At 28.9% G+C, this 15,355-nt stretch overlaps 2 protein-coding genes across 2 annotated transcripts; one reads left to right on the top strand and one right to left on the bottom strand.

Annotated features, from left to right (window-relative positions):
* Positions 1 to 3,974: 3,974 nt before the first annotated feature.
* Positions 3,975 to 5,800, top strand: LOC100811367 (uncharacterized). Its single transcript, XM_006586316.4, has 2 exons — positions 3,975 to 4,397; positions 4,655 to 5,800. Exons 1-2 carry the CDS (start codon positions 4,032 to 4,034, stop codon positions 5,246 to 5,248), a joined length of 960 nt encoding a protein of 319 aa, XP_006586379.2. The 5' UTR covers positions 3,975 to 4,031; the 3' UTR covers positions 5,249 to 5,800.
* A 3,787-nt stretch (positions 5,801 to 9,587) lies between these two features.
* LOC100787825 (protein kinase superfamily protein) lies at positions 9,588 to 13,086 on the bottom strand. Its single transcript, XM_041018138.1, has 9 exons — positions 12,722 to 13,086; positions 12,104 to 12,181; positions 11,736 to 11,834; positions 11,267 to 11,320; positions 11,072 to 11,164; positions 10,887 to 10,979; positions 10,525 to 10,629; positions 10,136 to 10,234; positions 9,588 to 10,001 (listed from the first exon to the last, which is right to left on the bottom strand). Exons 1-9 carry the CDS (start codon positions 12,842 to 12,844, stop codon positions 9,810 to 9,812), a joined length of 936 nt encoding a protein of 311 aa, XP_040874072.1. The 5' UTR covers positions 12,845 to 13,086; the 3' UTR covers positions 9,588 to 9,809.
* Between the last annotated feature and the right edge of the window lie 2,269 nt (positions 13,087 to 15,355).

The following is a 15,355-nucleotide window of genomic DNA, read 5'->3' as shown; positions in this document are numbered from 1 at the left end:
CTAAATTTCTATGGTTTTATTTTATCATTTTGTATAACTATGAAGCATTTTTCTGTAAGCAATTGTCTATGATATCTATTTATACAATTATGCACCTACAAGAATTTGTGGACCTCTCATTCAGTCAATTATTATCATTTTTTGACAGTAAGTCAATTGTTATCACATAACCACATCATATTATCTATAATTATATTTTAATTTAATTTGAAGGTCGATGAAAAGGTTTCACCTTATCATTTAATATGCTACTATTATATTCCTTCAAAAGAAAAACTGAAGTCTAATAATTACCTCTCAATCTTTTCTTTCTGTGACCTGTGTATCTGTCTAGATGTCATAATCCTTCCGAATTCTTTTTCATTCATGCTCAAAACAATATAGTGCTGATGGACTTGTGCAAATTTTCCTATGAAAGTAGTTTTATTTCTACTATTCACTCACTCATTCCTTTTTCTATACTTTCGCACAGTTTAAAGTACTTTAACTTATATTCATAATTTTATTCATAAAGAAATTACGTATGAGGTGAAAACAGACCCAATATAACTGTAGCATTCATAATGAAACAATATAATCTCTTGAAGAATAACCAAAATTGATTGTTGTTTATTCAGATTTCATAGTATAAAAAAAAAAACTTTTTCCACTGTAAGACAAGAGTAACTTTAATAAATCTTTGTACATACTAAATATTATTAATTCAATCATTAAATTAAAATTTTTTATTGAATAGGTCAAATCTATAAATTTTAATATCATTTAAAAATTATCCGATACTTCATTATATAAATTTAGTGTAATGTATGCTTTTAAAAATATAAATGAATGTTGACTATACAACAACATATCTAGTGAAAAAGTCATGTTTATACAAAAGTGGGAAGAAGAATAAATCTGAATTATATAATTTATAATGATTAAGATTTAATGTCATGTGATAAAGTTAAAAAAAAGTTGTGATTTTTTAAAAGAAAAATTCACGTGATTTATATACTTTGATCTTGGTAATTTATAATCAAATTTAATAGTAAATATTTATCATTCTCACTTTTATATATATACATATATATAAGGTTATCTTACTATCGAAAACGTGTGTATCTAGTTGTTAAATGATGTGCGCATGAACTATGGAAAGTGACCATTACAAGAATAAGAAATACCTAGCAACAGACCTCACAACAATGTCAAAGAAAAGAAATCATATATAAGATCTAGACAAGTCAATTGTGTGGACACCAACAAAAACAAATCTACATATGAATGTTGTTATAGATCATCTAAATAAAATGAATATGGTCTTAATTTATGTGTCAAATCGAATCAATTATACGTAGAACTAACCACACACCTAGGACGACGATGAGTCAATATCAGAAATAACATCACTAAGATACTTGAATACTCTCAACGAAAAAGAGATTATAATTAAGTGAGGGAAATATTCTTAATACAGGACCAATATCTATGAATATTTGATTTGGTTTCCTGCACCCTTAAAATCAGTTAAACTGTGGGAAAAAGCAATATATACAAGTGTTGTCCTTTCAAATAAATTAGTTTGATATTGCTTTGGTGCATTTTCCTTTCGTTAAAACTGAGCCATTCAAATGGCTATTCTTAATGTGTGCAATGATTTGGTGAAAATAAATCTACACAACAAAAAATCAGAGAAAATTGAAGTCAACCTTGATTGTTATTGCAAGTGTGAACGTCAATAGCAAGAACATAATGCGAACATAATAGTCATTACAAAAATATTACATATATTAACAAAAAAAAAAGTTGCTTGTCAAAAACAAAGACAAAGTTATTAATCTTAACACCATTAATATATGGTTCTGTACTAAATACACCATTAATATAATATTTATTTACCAGAAAATAAAATATAAATATAGATATTATATTGTGGGTGTATATAGTTGTATTATACTGTGGTATATAGATTTTAAATTTTTGATATATTATAATTTTTATTTTGAGTCATTATTATCAGTTATGTAATGATTTGACATTATTATAATTATGGATAATATTTTGAAGTTCAGTTCGTAAGATGATATGATATTAGATGATGATGATTTAAAATAAAAATTTCAATATATATAAAAAATTTAAAATAATAAAAAATTTATTAGAAATTTAAAATAAAATTCAATCATTTATTAAGGACCTTCAACATATTTAAGTCTAGATTTAAAATTTAAAATTAAACTGGATTGATGGAACCTTTGGATGAATTGGTCAGCTGATCGGTCCACATAATCTACACAAGAAGACCAGAGCCTCAAAGATCCAGTTAAATTAAAAACTGAATGAAATGATCAAGGAACTAGAAAGATGGATAAAGACTTATAATTTATTAAAAAAAATCAAATGGTGAGCTTGATTTTAATCTAAAGCTCACAATGATGTTGCGGTAGCAGTGTTGTACAAAAATGAGCACATCTAATTACTTGTTGGTTCCATTGCATATTGACCTCCAAACATATGAAACAGTGAAGGAAGAAACCCATACGAACGTGATAATTTGTTGCTGGTGTTTAACGCAGCAACGTACGTGGACAAGTGTGAATGTGAATTCTTGAAGGGAAGAAATAAGAAAAATATTTTATGGACACTCGTGTTATGTTGTAATATACTTAGAGAGAGAAATATAGGTATTATAGAATTTTTTTTTTCAAAAAAAAAAAAGATAGAGAAAAATAAAAGATATTATTGAAGTGTTTAAAATAAATAAATATGTATAAATTGTCACTGCTCAAGAAATAATAATAAGGATGAAGAGACTATTGGTTTCTTTAAGTAGACGAGGGATGCTGCAAAGGGCAAACTAAACTAAACTTATTTACGCGTTGGAGTCTATGCTGGTAGCTACCATTACTATACTCATCTCCGATGAATTACATTGTTGCCCAACTTATGACATTAATTCCTTCCTCCATCGACAAGAAAATACTTTGTGCTCATGCATCCCATTTTTGGGTGTACATTCACCATTTTCCGGAAATTTAATGCTTAGAATAATATATGTTGGGAGCTGAAGGAGAAAGAAGAATCTCCTATATATCTCCATTGTTATGTGCACATTACTGCCATCGCACAGAACCCTATTATTCATTTCTCTTTTGAGAAAAACCAAAATGGACTACCAAAACGAAAAGATGCTGCGTGCTAGTGCAGAGGAGGTTAAAACATGGGCCGAGAAGTAAGAGAAAATAAAAAAATTTAAAAGAAGCCTAAGGGAAGCACTTTAGACGCAAAAGCTAGCGAGCCAAATCAAATTAGAAGAATGAGAACCAGAATCTTAGTCAAAGTAGTCAATCTTGTATAATATCCAACAAGTAGAAGTAGCACAATCCAATCTCATACTGAAATGGAATAACAAAAGAAGTTGAAAAACCATTAAGTACGAGAAATTGGGGTGGGGGTGGGGGAACTATTTGTATAGTTTCCATAATGCATTAAAAATCCACAGTACTATTTATTCTTAAGACTATTTTCTTTTTCATTTTCCTCTTTCTCTCTCTTAGCATTTGTTCAATAGGAATAAAAAGTAATAACAGCATATTCCCAATCATCCTCTCCACTCTATAGGAAACAGCCATAATTGCACCCAACAGTAACTTTCACCATAAAAAAAAAGTTAGAATCATCCGAGAGCATTTACGATACATAGTTTTATCTTAATTTCATGGATTTTATAATTTCGCATAAACTTAAATATTTTATATAAAATTTATTTCAATGTTAAAATTATTAAAATAAATGTTTAAATTAATTCTGTAGGTCTTATAATGCTTTAAAAATATATTATTTATAATATAATCTTGTTAATCAATAATGTTTATATAAGCAACTTCATATTATGTGATTAAATAATATTAATTAAAGTTAAGTAACTTATGTAAGCACCTCATTAGAGGTGCTATGATATCCACTTTCTTGATTGCTTCATCTCTTTTCAACTTAGTCTTCCAATTATATAAATCTATCAATCTCCATCAACTTCCCTTCAACCTTTCATGATGAGTAGTTCTTCATGCACAAACTCCTCTGTCAATGGCTTCTACAACTTCCTCACTCAAGGACTCAATGAGCTTCACCAATCCTTCCTCTCCCATGACTTCATGTCAATCCAATTCATTTCAGAGGTCTTCTCATCCCTCCAATCCTTCCATTCCCAGTTAACCATTTTGGTCCAAAGGCTTTGCTTGTCAGTTGGAGGAAAATGGCTGAATGAATACATGGATGAAAGCTCAAGGCTTTGGGATATCTGCCATGTACTCAAATCTGCCATTTCTGGAATAGAGAACTATTCTTCAACTGGCTCCAATATAGCTTCCTCAGTTGATGGCTACCATAATTTGACTCCAGAGCTTTCACATCAGGTTGGTAGTATATACACACCTCAAATTCTGTTCCAAATTACTTTTAGTCAAAAGTTTAGTGTTTTACAAAACTAAATCAACTTTATTTAATTAACAAGTCTAATAGCGTGTTTGATTGCACGTTTCAGATGTGATTTTTCATGGTTAATCAGAAGCTAATAGTTATAGCTTTCATTGAGCTAAATTGATGTGATTTTTCGGTTTTTTGATGAGTTTCCAAACATACACTAAATTCTTCTAGCACACATATATTGCAGGTTATTAGGGCCATAAATATTTGTCAAAGGGAGAGTCTAGGATTGGTAGAGGAAAACAAAAGCTTGATGGAAACAAGAACGCAGGCATTGTCTCAATGTCTAAACCAAAACATGTGTATGGAATCAAAGTTAAACGAGTTCAACGGCTTCCGAGGTGTTCTTTGTGCAATGAGGAGTGTTAGCTCATTGCTTCTAATGATTTTGCTGTGTGGGGTTGCATATTGTTGGTCTTCCTCATGCTTTGACCAACAAGGGTATGAAGGACACATGGTTTTTGGATCAGGTTTTGTTGTTTCTATGGCAAGATTGCAGCAGAAAGTTGCACAGGAGATTGACCAGAATAATGGCCAGCAAGGGATTCTGCTTCTTGAATTCCAACAAGCAAAGATTTCCATGGAGGAATTGAAAGTGGAGTTAGAGAGAATGGTGGGTTATGATGCACAACATGAGATCCAAGCAAAAGTTGACAACTTGAAACGTTGCTTTGGATTGTTGAGATGTGGGGTTGAGACTATAACAGGGCAACTTGATGATTTCTTTGATGAAATTGTGGAAGGAAGGAAGAAGTTGTTGAATATGTGTAGTCATAAGTAGATGTATATAATTTGGTTTAATGAAGCCAAAGCAAATGTGGAAAAATACTGGAGAGCAAAATGAAGCTCTTTAAGGGGAAATAAAAAAGGAAAAATTATGTTGAAAAATGGAAGCAATGTCATAATTTTTTTCTGGTCTTCCCTTTTTTCATTATTTGCTGAGTTGATAGTCAATTGATTTACAAGCTGGCTTTGGTGTTGAGGCCTTGAAGAAGCTTTTCCAATTAAAACCAAAGAAAAGAGAAGAAAAATTGCAAAAGAAGAGAATGTGATGCTTGCTTTGAAGTAAAGCAATATTACTCTTGTCATACATGAGAAACCAGAATTTTAAGATGCCAATGCATTCAAGTATAAGAGAAACAAACGTCTTTCTATACAGAGTAGTAGTACTCTTTTCCTGTATTAGGTACATGGGAAAGAAATACAAAAAAAAAAAATTGATGCTTTTCCTTTAGCAATGGAGTCAAGTAGAATCTTTTGTCAAGGATAACTAGGGATCAATATGCTTCTACTATCTATCTGTTAGAGAATTTCCACTCAATATCCCAATATTGAATAAAAAAATTATATCCTGTAATATTGTCAATGTATTGAACTGATTCATCTTCATTTTATATTAGATATAAAAAAAATGTTAGAAAATAAGAGGAGATAAAATATTAAAGAGATCTTTGTTAATGGATCATGACTCAATTAGATAAGTAAATATAACACTTGTTTACTTAAAATCTTAAGGCATCATGTATATATATTTTTGTTACTTCATATGTTGTTCTAACCAATATGAAACTTTTTACTCTCACTTACATTCTACCATAATGCAAATTTTATCAATAAAAATCAATTAAATGTAAGAAAATTTTGGACCAATAGACTATAGTGCACCGCACGTTCATGTACTCAAACCATTCACTCTTTACTTGTAAAACCAGTTACCCGAATTTACATGCTCTTCTGCAGGTTAAAGAAAATTCTGTTTGTTAGATTTCATTCTTAAAGATCATAACTCGAATGTTTATGTTGCTATATTGTATTATTATCTTTAATTGGATTGTCTTTAAAGAAGAGAAACAAAACTATGCAGGGAAAATAACCTAGCCTTTCTGCAAAGGTTAACGGTATCTGGCATGGTTAAGACTTAAGTAAGACACAAAAGATAAAAACTTTCTCCAAGAATGACACCCCTACAAAGCCTAAAAAATATACTATGTGAAATCTACCTTTCAAATAAAGCTCTCCAGTCCCAAGGGTGGTTGATAACTCAACAACAAGAACAGATCTTCCTCTGTTAAAGTTAAATTGATTGTCTGGGAAAAGAAGAAAGTAGATATGATAATGATTTATAACATAGAAAATAGGATTGTGCTGCCTACTTACTGGACAAAGGGAGAACCTTAGACAACAAATTTATATTTTAATGAAATAGCAAACTTTCTTTTTCACCTAGTTTGACAATCTCTTTTCACCTTCTTTTTGGATATCTAATTTTCTACTATTTCTCGATTAATTTCCTTACTTTTAAGTAAGGATGGCCTAGTGCTAATTTAATTTAATAACGTGACGGCGGGGGAAATCTAGTTTTCATATGCATTTATCATGTTTGAGGTGAACGGTTGGGGAATGAAAGAAATTTCTTCTCTAGATTTACCTTTTTTAAAGTGTAGGTTTACTTTAGAAAGAAAAAATCCCGACATCTTAATCAAAAAGAACGAGTCCTTATTATCGTCCACCTTGATATGGGATGAATTACTAACAAAAGTATGAGATGATTAGTAAATAAAATTATTTTTTAAATAAATGATTATAAATTCGATCTTGATTCAATGTGTATAAAAAATATTTGTTATAAAATATTAATTTCTTAAATGGATCTCCATAATTTGAGACAGAAGAAAGATAAGAACAAAAGATAAAAGGTGGACAGAAAAAAAAAACAAATATGATAAATGATATTATATAAAAAGAAGAGAAAAAAAATATGGGAAAAAATGGTGCGGGAATGAAATGGAAGAGAAATTGAATGCATGTTTATAATTTAAAAAAAAATATCAAGTTTTAATATTGCATACATATAATAAAATTATTATAATTTTCTTTAATTGTTCATTCATAATTAAGATAGTTTTGTAGAGATTAATTTTAATATATATTTTTTATCTTTAAAAATTAAATACAATATAAAATGATTTATAATACTCACACATATTATTCAATCAATTGAGTTAAATTTTTTGATAAATTTCAACAGCACCCACACTCTCCATAGATAGATGAAGAAAAAAATTAAAAATATCGTGCGTTTAATAAAATAGAGTCTAAAACACTAAAATATTGAAGCAAAGGGTGTGTGGGCTCTATTTTTTCAAATGCAACCACAATCAATACGTGACTGAACAAAATGGTTATTGGATGCATGGTTGTTATAATATATTCCATTATCAATCAATTAGAAATATCTAATATATGACTTTTAAATAGATATTACATTATAAGATTACAAGAGCTAATAATCTTTTAATGCATAGTGAGTTAAAAAAAAAAATCTTATAATGCATATAGCAATCAATAATTAAGAATATGTTAGATTCCTATATATTGAAAACTACACATAGTGGGAATTCCAATGCACTTTAACATAGAAATAATAAAGGGGATGCTTCTCCAAAACTATGGAGTATAGTGAAAAACTACATTATAAATATATTTTAATTTTTTTTTATAACTATCCCACCTTTAATAACTTAATAACCTCCTGTTTTTAAAGGCCATAATTTATTTCTCGTAATCAAACTTTAGTAATGTAATGCTGGAAAATCCAAACAGAAAAGTAAATTAACTTGTTTAAATCAACCACGAAACAAATGAACATAGTTTAGTATTTTAGCCCCAAGGATTAGGATGTTAATTAACTAGCTAGGCTTTCAATTTCGTTCGAGTGCGTCAAATAGTTTACTTAGTATAGTGTTTGCAATGAACATGATGATCTAAAGTCAAATCCTACCATATATATCTCAACATTTAGCAGGCAAAGATTTTGTTACGGGATTATAGTTAATCTTTTCCTAATTATTACTAGCATGAAGCAAAGAGAACTCTCGTGTGTACAGTGAATTTTATTTTTTTTTTGCTCCTTACAGAATTTCGAATTTAGAAAGCTACATAATAACTGAAGGTCAAATTATAATATTTAAAAATTGCATAAACGACTAAAAAGAATAAACTTGGGTTAAAGATAATCAAATATGAAGCATGGAAGAATAGATATGACATATTCTCTTATCAGTTATCACAAAGAGATCCAAGCATAATCCTCTTAATGTCGACTCCAAGATTCATTTGTAAATAATACGCTTGTCCTTATCAATAAGGGTCACTATCAAAGTCACGTTCGTGGCAGCTCCATTGAAAATAAAATGTAAAAAGTGCTTCATTTGCGTTGTAAAATTAGGAGCATTGGTGATCACTTTTCGTGAAAATACATTGTATTTGCCAAAGGAAGTTGACGTTACAGATGTCCTAACATAGTGTACCACCATCTCCCTTGTGTTTTTTTATGTTTCTCCCTTTTTATTTCTTGCCGTGAATTGAGATTAATCTTGACCACGTAATTACAATTTACGGCTTCCATGAAAAGAAAATTAATGTGTGACTAAATCACATACACTGATATATGGTAAGAATGATGAACACGTATATATAGTTGGACTAGCATTGCTGTCTAACATGGAGAAATATGCATGAATCTGAGAATAATGAATTCAGGGGACAAAAGCAAGGTCATACTGTACATTTTGTTCCAAGCCAATTAAATTTTATGTTTAGACTTAAATTAATTGAATTTATCATCAAATACGTGTATCAATTGACGTGAAGTTATTTCAACTTAATCATATAAATTATCTTTAATAAAAAATAATGTGATTTAGAGAAAAGAAAAAAAAACTAAATCATTTTATAATTTTTTACCCTACTTAATCTAATCTGTAAGCTTTTTTCAAAAACAAAAAATCTAATCTTTAAGCTTTAGGTCAAGTCAGGTTATTGCTCGAACCTTCATCCACCTCTACTAATTCTTATACATGCAATGAGCAATTTTTAAGGTGTTGATTAAAAATTGAAAATCAATTTAGTTATATTTTGTAATTTCATGAAATTGTTCTGAAATTGTAATTAGCTCACTTCCAATCTGTGTTCATGTAATCATGTGTCATATTCATATCATAGCTCATTGCTTTGAAGACTGAACATAACATCATATTTAGAGGGGAGAAAACGAAGACCTCATACTTACAAATCACAATGCTGTCACAACTACAAACCTTGTGCCACATCAACAAAAATGCACAGTTAAACTTTATGTCATAAAACTAAATTTGATACATAGATACAGGCAAAACATTCGCCTTAAGTTAGGGGGGAAAAGTGAGCCAAAAATCTAATTAAGCATTATTTTTTCTTACATACATTAATAGTTTGTGCTTCCTTGACTCACTTCTCATAAATGATTTCATGTACCTAATTAAGCATTATTTTTTCTTACATTAATTTCCAATCAATCTCCACTATAGATATGGACTGGAAGTTGCAGTTGTAGTTTTGGCCTCGTTGACAATGTTCATGATCTCTTCTATACTTTGAAGAGGATATTTTGTATTTTCTTCATTGTAGTAGACATCTTGAGCCCCGTCTCTCAATTCCTTAGGCAAGTTCTTTAAAAACCAAGGATGTGACTTGATTTCCTTCATGGTGATTCTCTGCAACATAATTATAAGGCAGAGTTACAATAACATACACCAAGTAATATCATGCTACAGTTATAACTTATAAGTGTTTTATTTTATAATGCTCCCTCCAAAAAATAATTAAATGACTATGTCCATATACATACCATTGCTGGATTTGCCACAAAAATGCGAGATATCAGATTTTTACTGTCTTGAGATATGCAAACTCTTTCAGGGAACTTGTATTGAACAGCCATAACTCGCTGGATAAAAAAAAATATACATAGGGAGTCAGAAAGAGTAGAAAAGACATGATGAATCTATCAACAGAGCTAGTTCAAAAATAAAAGTAAAATAACATATGTACTAATAGTGTAAAGAGATTAGAGATTTCAGTGTCTTCTCATTACAAATTACGACAAGTCCGTTGATTTCTCTAATGATTATTTTAAGTCATACTTATAATAATTTCTAATTAGTTGATACTTGACAGTGTAAAAACTTTTAAACTGATGGTATGTAAAAGTTATACTTAAAAATTAAAGCAAATTACTTTTATGGTTTTCTGGAAATTTTCGGTATCCTTTATGTCCTCAAATGGCAATGCTCCTACCAACATTGTATAAAGTATCACTCCACAGGACCATACATCTGCCAACTGAACAGGAACAAAACAGTAACACATCAGCCAAAAAATGAACAAAACTGGTATATATAATACCAAGAAAACTCATAAATTCAGAGTTAACTCTAAGGCATTTTAAGTGCTTCATAATATTCACTAAAATATGTTATTTCTATTTCACTCTAACTAGGAGATGATACTGTGTGCTAAGTGACTGCTGAACAATTGAATCAGTCTATAATAAAACATGAATCTTCTATTCTTTTTCATGTTAGAAACTGTAATATTACCTTTCCATCGTAATCTTTCCCGGAAAGAACCTCTGGTGCAATATAGGCTGGAGTTCCAATCACTGAATGGGGTCTCGAATGAAGTAGGTATGACTAGAAAAATTATCAAATAATGTGCATTTAAATTTAATTGGTTATTTGTTTAAAGCATCCATGGTTGGTATATATGAATTTCTCAATTGAACCTTAGAATAGCCGAAATCACAAATTTTAAGGCGATTAGCAGGGCTTCCATCCAATAAAGTATTCTCCAACTTCAAGTCTCGATGACATATTTCCTACAAAAGAAGGCAAAAAAATCATATTACTACCAACAGTCCAACACACACTGAAAACAAATTACAATTCGTTCTCAGAGTAATGTGTATTTCATTAATTACCTTGTCGTGGCAATAACTAACTCCTGAAATCAACTGCTGGAAGAAATATCGAGCCTGAAATATTTACAAGTCACAAGAAGAATGAGAAACAAATTGCATATTACGAACAGTAGCCACGACTTATGAACATTGGAATTTATTTATTGTATTATACTACTACTTTTATAGAAGAGAAATGCTTTGAAATTATCTAATTAATCCAATGTGTAAAACCTTTTTATACTCACAGAACATACCCATTAAACTCATTTTTTTAATCACTGAGTTATATACTTAATAAATAACTAAAAATTATTGAAAATCATAATGAAAATGCATTGATAATATGAAATAATATATATTTTAATAAAGAAATATTTTTATATTTTAAACATAACTTTTAAGATAATGAATAATAAAAATCCTTTTTAATAAATAATTAAAGTCCTTCCCTAGAAAGAGTGAGAAAGCAATCTCAAAGCATATATACCTCGTCTTCACGTATTCTTCCGTTGCAAACTCGGTTATACAGCTCTCCACCCGCTGCATACTCCATAACTATTGCAAGATGCGTTGGAGTCAAAGCCACCTGCAAAGTTCAAATTCCATATTAACAACGAGTGGTTAATGTACATTTAATATTATATACTATTGAATATTTCTTTTTTGAAGGAAACAATAATTGAATATTTCTAATCTGCATTATTGATTTCATTAAAAAATTTAACTTATTCAATATTTTACTTTTCACTTATACTATTTGTAATCTTACCCAGTGCGGCAGTACTATTATTTTATAATAATAGAAGTCTAGCAAATACTTTCAACGAAAAAAAGAGAGTAAAAAACAGACCATACCTCCTTGAACCGAACAATATTCGGATGACGAAGAGATCTAAGGTTTATGATTTCCCTTGCCACCTTCTCATCAATAATCTGCAAAAAGTATTAAATTTGCTTTAAAAAACACAAGGTTTATTAAAGTGAATGGATATTTGCATTTTTAAAAGCAAGAGATCTGAGGTGCGGTTTGTTTTACGAATTATTTCTTTAATTTTGAAAATATATTTTTTCAAAAATATAACACGAAAATATTATTTTTTTGGATATTTTACAAGAATATGGGATGTATAATAGTTATTTATTACTTCATTATAAACATTAATAAACAATAGAAACGAGAATAATTTTTTCTAACTCATATTTTTAAAGATAAATAAATAATAAATTATTGATCTAAGTGATACTGAATTCGATCTTCTAAATAAGGTTTAGGGATTTGAGTATTGTGGATAAAAAAAAGTGATTAAAAATAAGAAAGTTTACTAAAAATGATCAATAGAATTCTAAAGAAAATCAATAGATATTACATAAAAATCCAAAAAACATAGGGCTCCTAGGGTTTATGATTTTCCTTTGCCACCGTCAAATCATTGGGAAAACAAAATACAAGTGTATACATAAGTAGCAACGTACCCTGTCTTCCCGTGGGATGTATTTGACGGCAACGAGATCCTTAGTTTCTTTGCAACGCATAAGTCTTACGACCGCGTCTCTCCCAATCCCTATCTCCTCATTCACTACCTCGTACTTCTCCATACACACACACACCTTCGTTTGTGTTTGTTCTTCAAAGTTCAAACACCATAATTAATCAGCCACTAACTACTAACTAGGCACTTGCCCAAGCCAATGATCGATCAAACCCTAATCGATGGATAGATACATAACCAAGCTGTTAAGTGATCAGAGAACGCGCGGGAGGAAAATCACTCTCACTTGCGCGCCTTAATTAGAGAGATACTTTTCAATTTAAGCCTTCCAAAGTGTGAATATAAATAGAAATATTATCTTTATTATTAGACAATGATATAACTTTATTGAAGAGGTGAGATTTTTTTAATTGAGACAAAATTATAAAGCTAAATTATTTAAAAACAGTTAAAAATATATATATAAAGAGAAAGAGGTAGGATCATACAAGAATAGTCATTTCAAAGTGAAATTAATAATGATCACCGTTAGATTAAACTAGATCTAACTTAAACATATTTTTAATTCAAATAAAAATATCATTTAACAATAAAATCTCTAAAAAATTAACTAAATAACAAATCAATATCTAAAAAAAATATAATTTATCACAATTTTTTTAAAGAGGTGACATTTTGTAATTGATTGACATCAATACTAATTATATCCTTAAAAATTATTTCAAATTCTAATAATTTTTTAAAATATTTTTATTACTTAAAATTATAAAATTTTAAATCTCACGCAGAAAATAATAATTTAAAAGTTTTCATGCCGATTTTCTTTATCTCTCTTATTTCACTCCTCACTTTTCATGTCTCTCTTCTCTCACTCGCCCTCTCTCTCTCTCCATTCATAATTTCATACTATCAATCTATTATAATTTAATTATTTTTAGCAGGAAATGACCTTTGAGGCATTTAATGGCTACTTATATAGAATTTGCACTTAGTTTTAGAATATGATTGAATGCAACGTAAATTATTCCAGAAAAAAATGGTTAGTTTATTTTAAAATTTTGGTGCATAATTCATTTTGAAAAATTAAAAAAATATAAGCAAGTAAAAAAATATTTAAAAAATATATATATACTGCTGATATAAAAAAATTGTATTATCAAATAATTTGAAATCACTCCAAAAGTAATAAGACAGTATTAAAAATCTTTGTAACATATTTAAATTAAATGGAAAAATCAATTATTTCTTTAGAAGTTAAAAATATTTTTCAATTATAAAACAAATTATATCGTAAGCACACTTTTTTTAATTAACAAACGCAACTAATGTAAAAAAAAAAAAAAATTATTTATGGATCGAAGCGACTTTTGAGGCATTAAATGGCTATTAAGTAGTAAATGAGGTTGTGTGTAACCAACAATGGACTTCATTGTTACCCCCACGTGTATCCTTCCTTACAACTATTCTTGCATTATGAGACAAGTCCAACGAACTCTACTTCTAATAAGATTTAATACAAAAAACTTAACAATTTTTTCAACAATAGATATTTTAGGATGGTTTGGATTCCTCATAGTCGTACACCCCTTTTAATAGTAGTCATTTATCACTTAATTGGATGCATCAAAAATAAAATAAACAAGGTCGTGTAACCTATTTTTTTTCCTAACGAACAACCAAATGAGTTATAATGTAAAAAAAAAAATTGCATCTTCAATTTGCATAATAATAGCAACGTTTTTCAACTCAAAGGATTAATAACTTTGTTACATATAACATTGAATAAGAAGCATAGTCTTATTACGGTGTGTATTTTTTTTTTTTTGGCATATATGTCATGAATAGACACTAATAATAGTTGTTGCATCGAGATATTACAAGACTTTAAGTCAATTAGTTTTAGATTTTTCATTGATACAAACTTAATAGCATTTGAATAATACTCTTGTGCCACTTTTATGCCACACAAAACACTTACAAAAGCTTATTTAATTTTTTTTCTTTTCTGACAATGTATGACAAGTTAGAGGTAAAGAATTTCCCTCTAATTGTCAAACTAGCTCCTCTCATATTTCCATTACAACCAAATCTAGTTTAGCATTCACGTGATCCTTAATCTTGCATTGTATTAAACCTTCCGAGTATATAGTGAGAGATTTATGCGCTTTCCTCTTTTTTTTTTTTGTGTAGTCAATACATATGTATATCTTATACCTGTATTTATTATTTATACCAATACATATGTTTTTGCTGAGAAAAAAAGAAAAAAAAAAAAAAAATATATATATATATATATATATATATATATATATTACCACATACATTTTTCTGTATATTTTCAAAGTTAAAAAAGTGTTACCATATTTATGTTTGCTTGACGTTTAAGTAATGCAATGACACCAAAGAATGAATTAATAGACTTTTACATTGACATTTAATACGAATTATTTTCATAGATTTTTATCTTAATTAGTTTTATGCATTAATTCATGAAAACGAAGTTAGCATATCCCATAACCTTTCAGCTCAATGAAATAATCATATTATTCCTATGTATAAATAATGTTCAACTTTTTTAAGTTGCTCTGAAAAATACAAATCGTATACTTAAAAGATA

Source organism: Glycine max, chromosome 8, assembly GCF_000004515.6.
Source record: "Glycine max cultivar Williams 82 chromosome 8, Glycine_max_v4.0, whole genome shotgun sequence".
Lineage (NCBI taxonomy): Eukaryota > Viridiplantae > Streptophyta > Magnoliopsida > Fabales > Fabaceae > Glycine > Glycine max.
The sequence above is the reverse complement of the archived record's forward strand: the minus strand, read 5'-3'. Positions and strand labels throughout refer to the sequence as shown.

Coding starts and splice junctions, on each gene's coding strand:
- LOC100811367 (XM_006586316.4), top strand. CDS start 4,032: ATGATGAGTAGTTCTTCATGCACAAACTCCTCTGTCAATGGCTTCTAC. Junction 4,398..4,654: donor CTCCAGAGCTTTCACATCAG/GTTGGTAGTATA, acceptor CATATATTGCAG/GTTATTAGGGCCATAAATAT.
- LOC100787825 (XM_041018138.1), bottom strand. CDS start 12,844: ATGGAGAAGTACGAGGTAGTGAATGAGGAGATAGGGATTGGGAGAGAC. Junction 11,165..11,266: donor TTAGTTATTGCCACGACAAG/GTAATTAATGAA, acceptor CTTCTTTTGTAG/GAAATATGTCATCGAGACTT. Junction 10,630..10,886: donor GGAAAGATTACGATGGAAAG/GTAATATTACAG, acceptor GTTCCTGTTCAG/TTGGCAGATGTATGGTCCTG.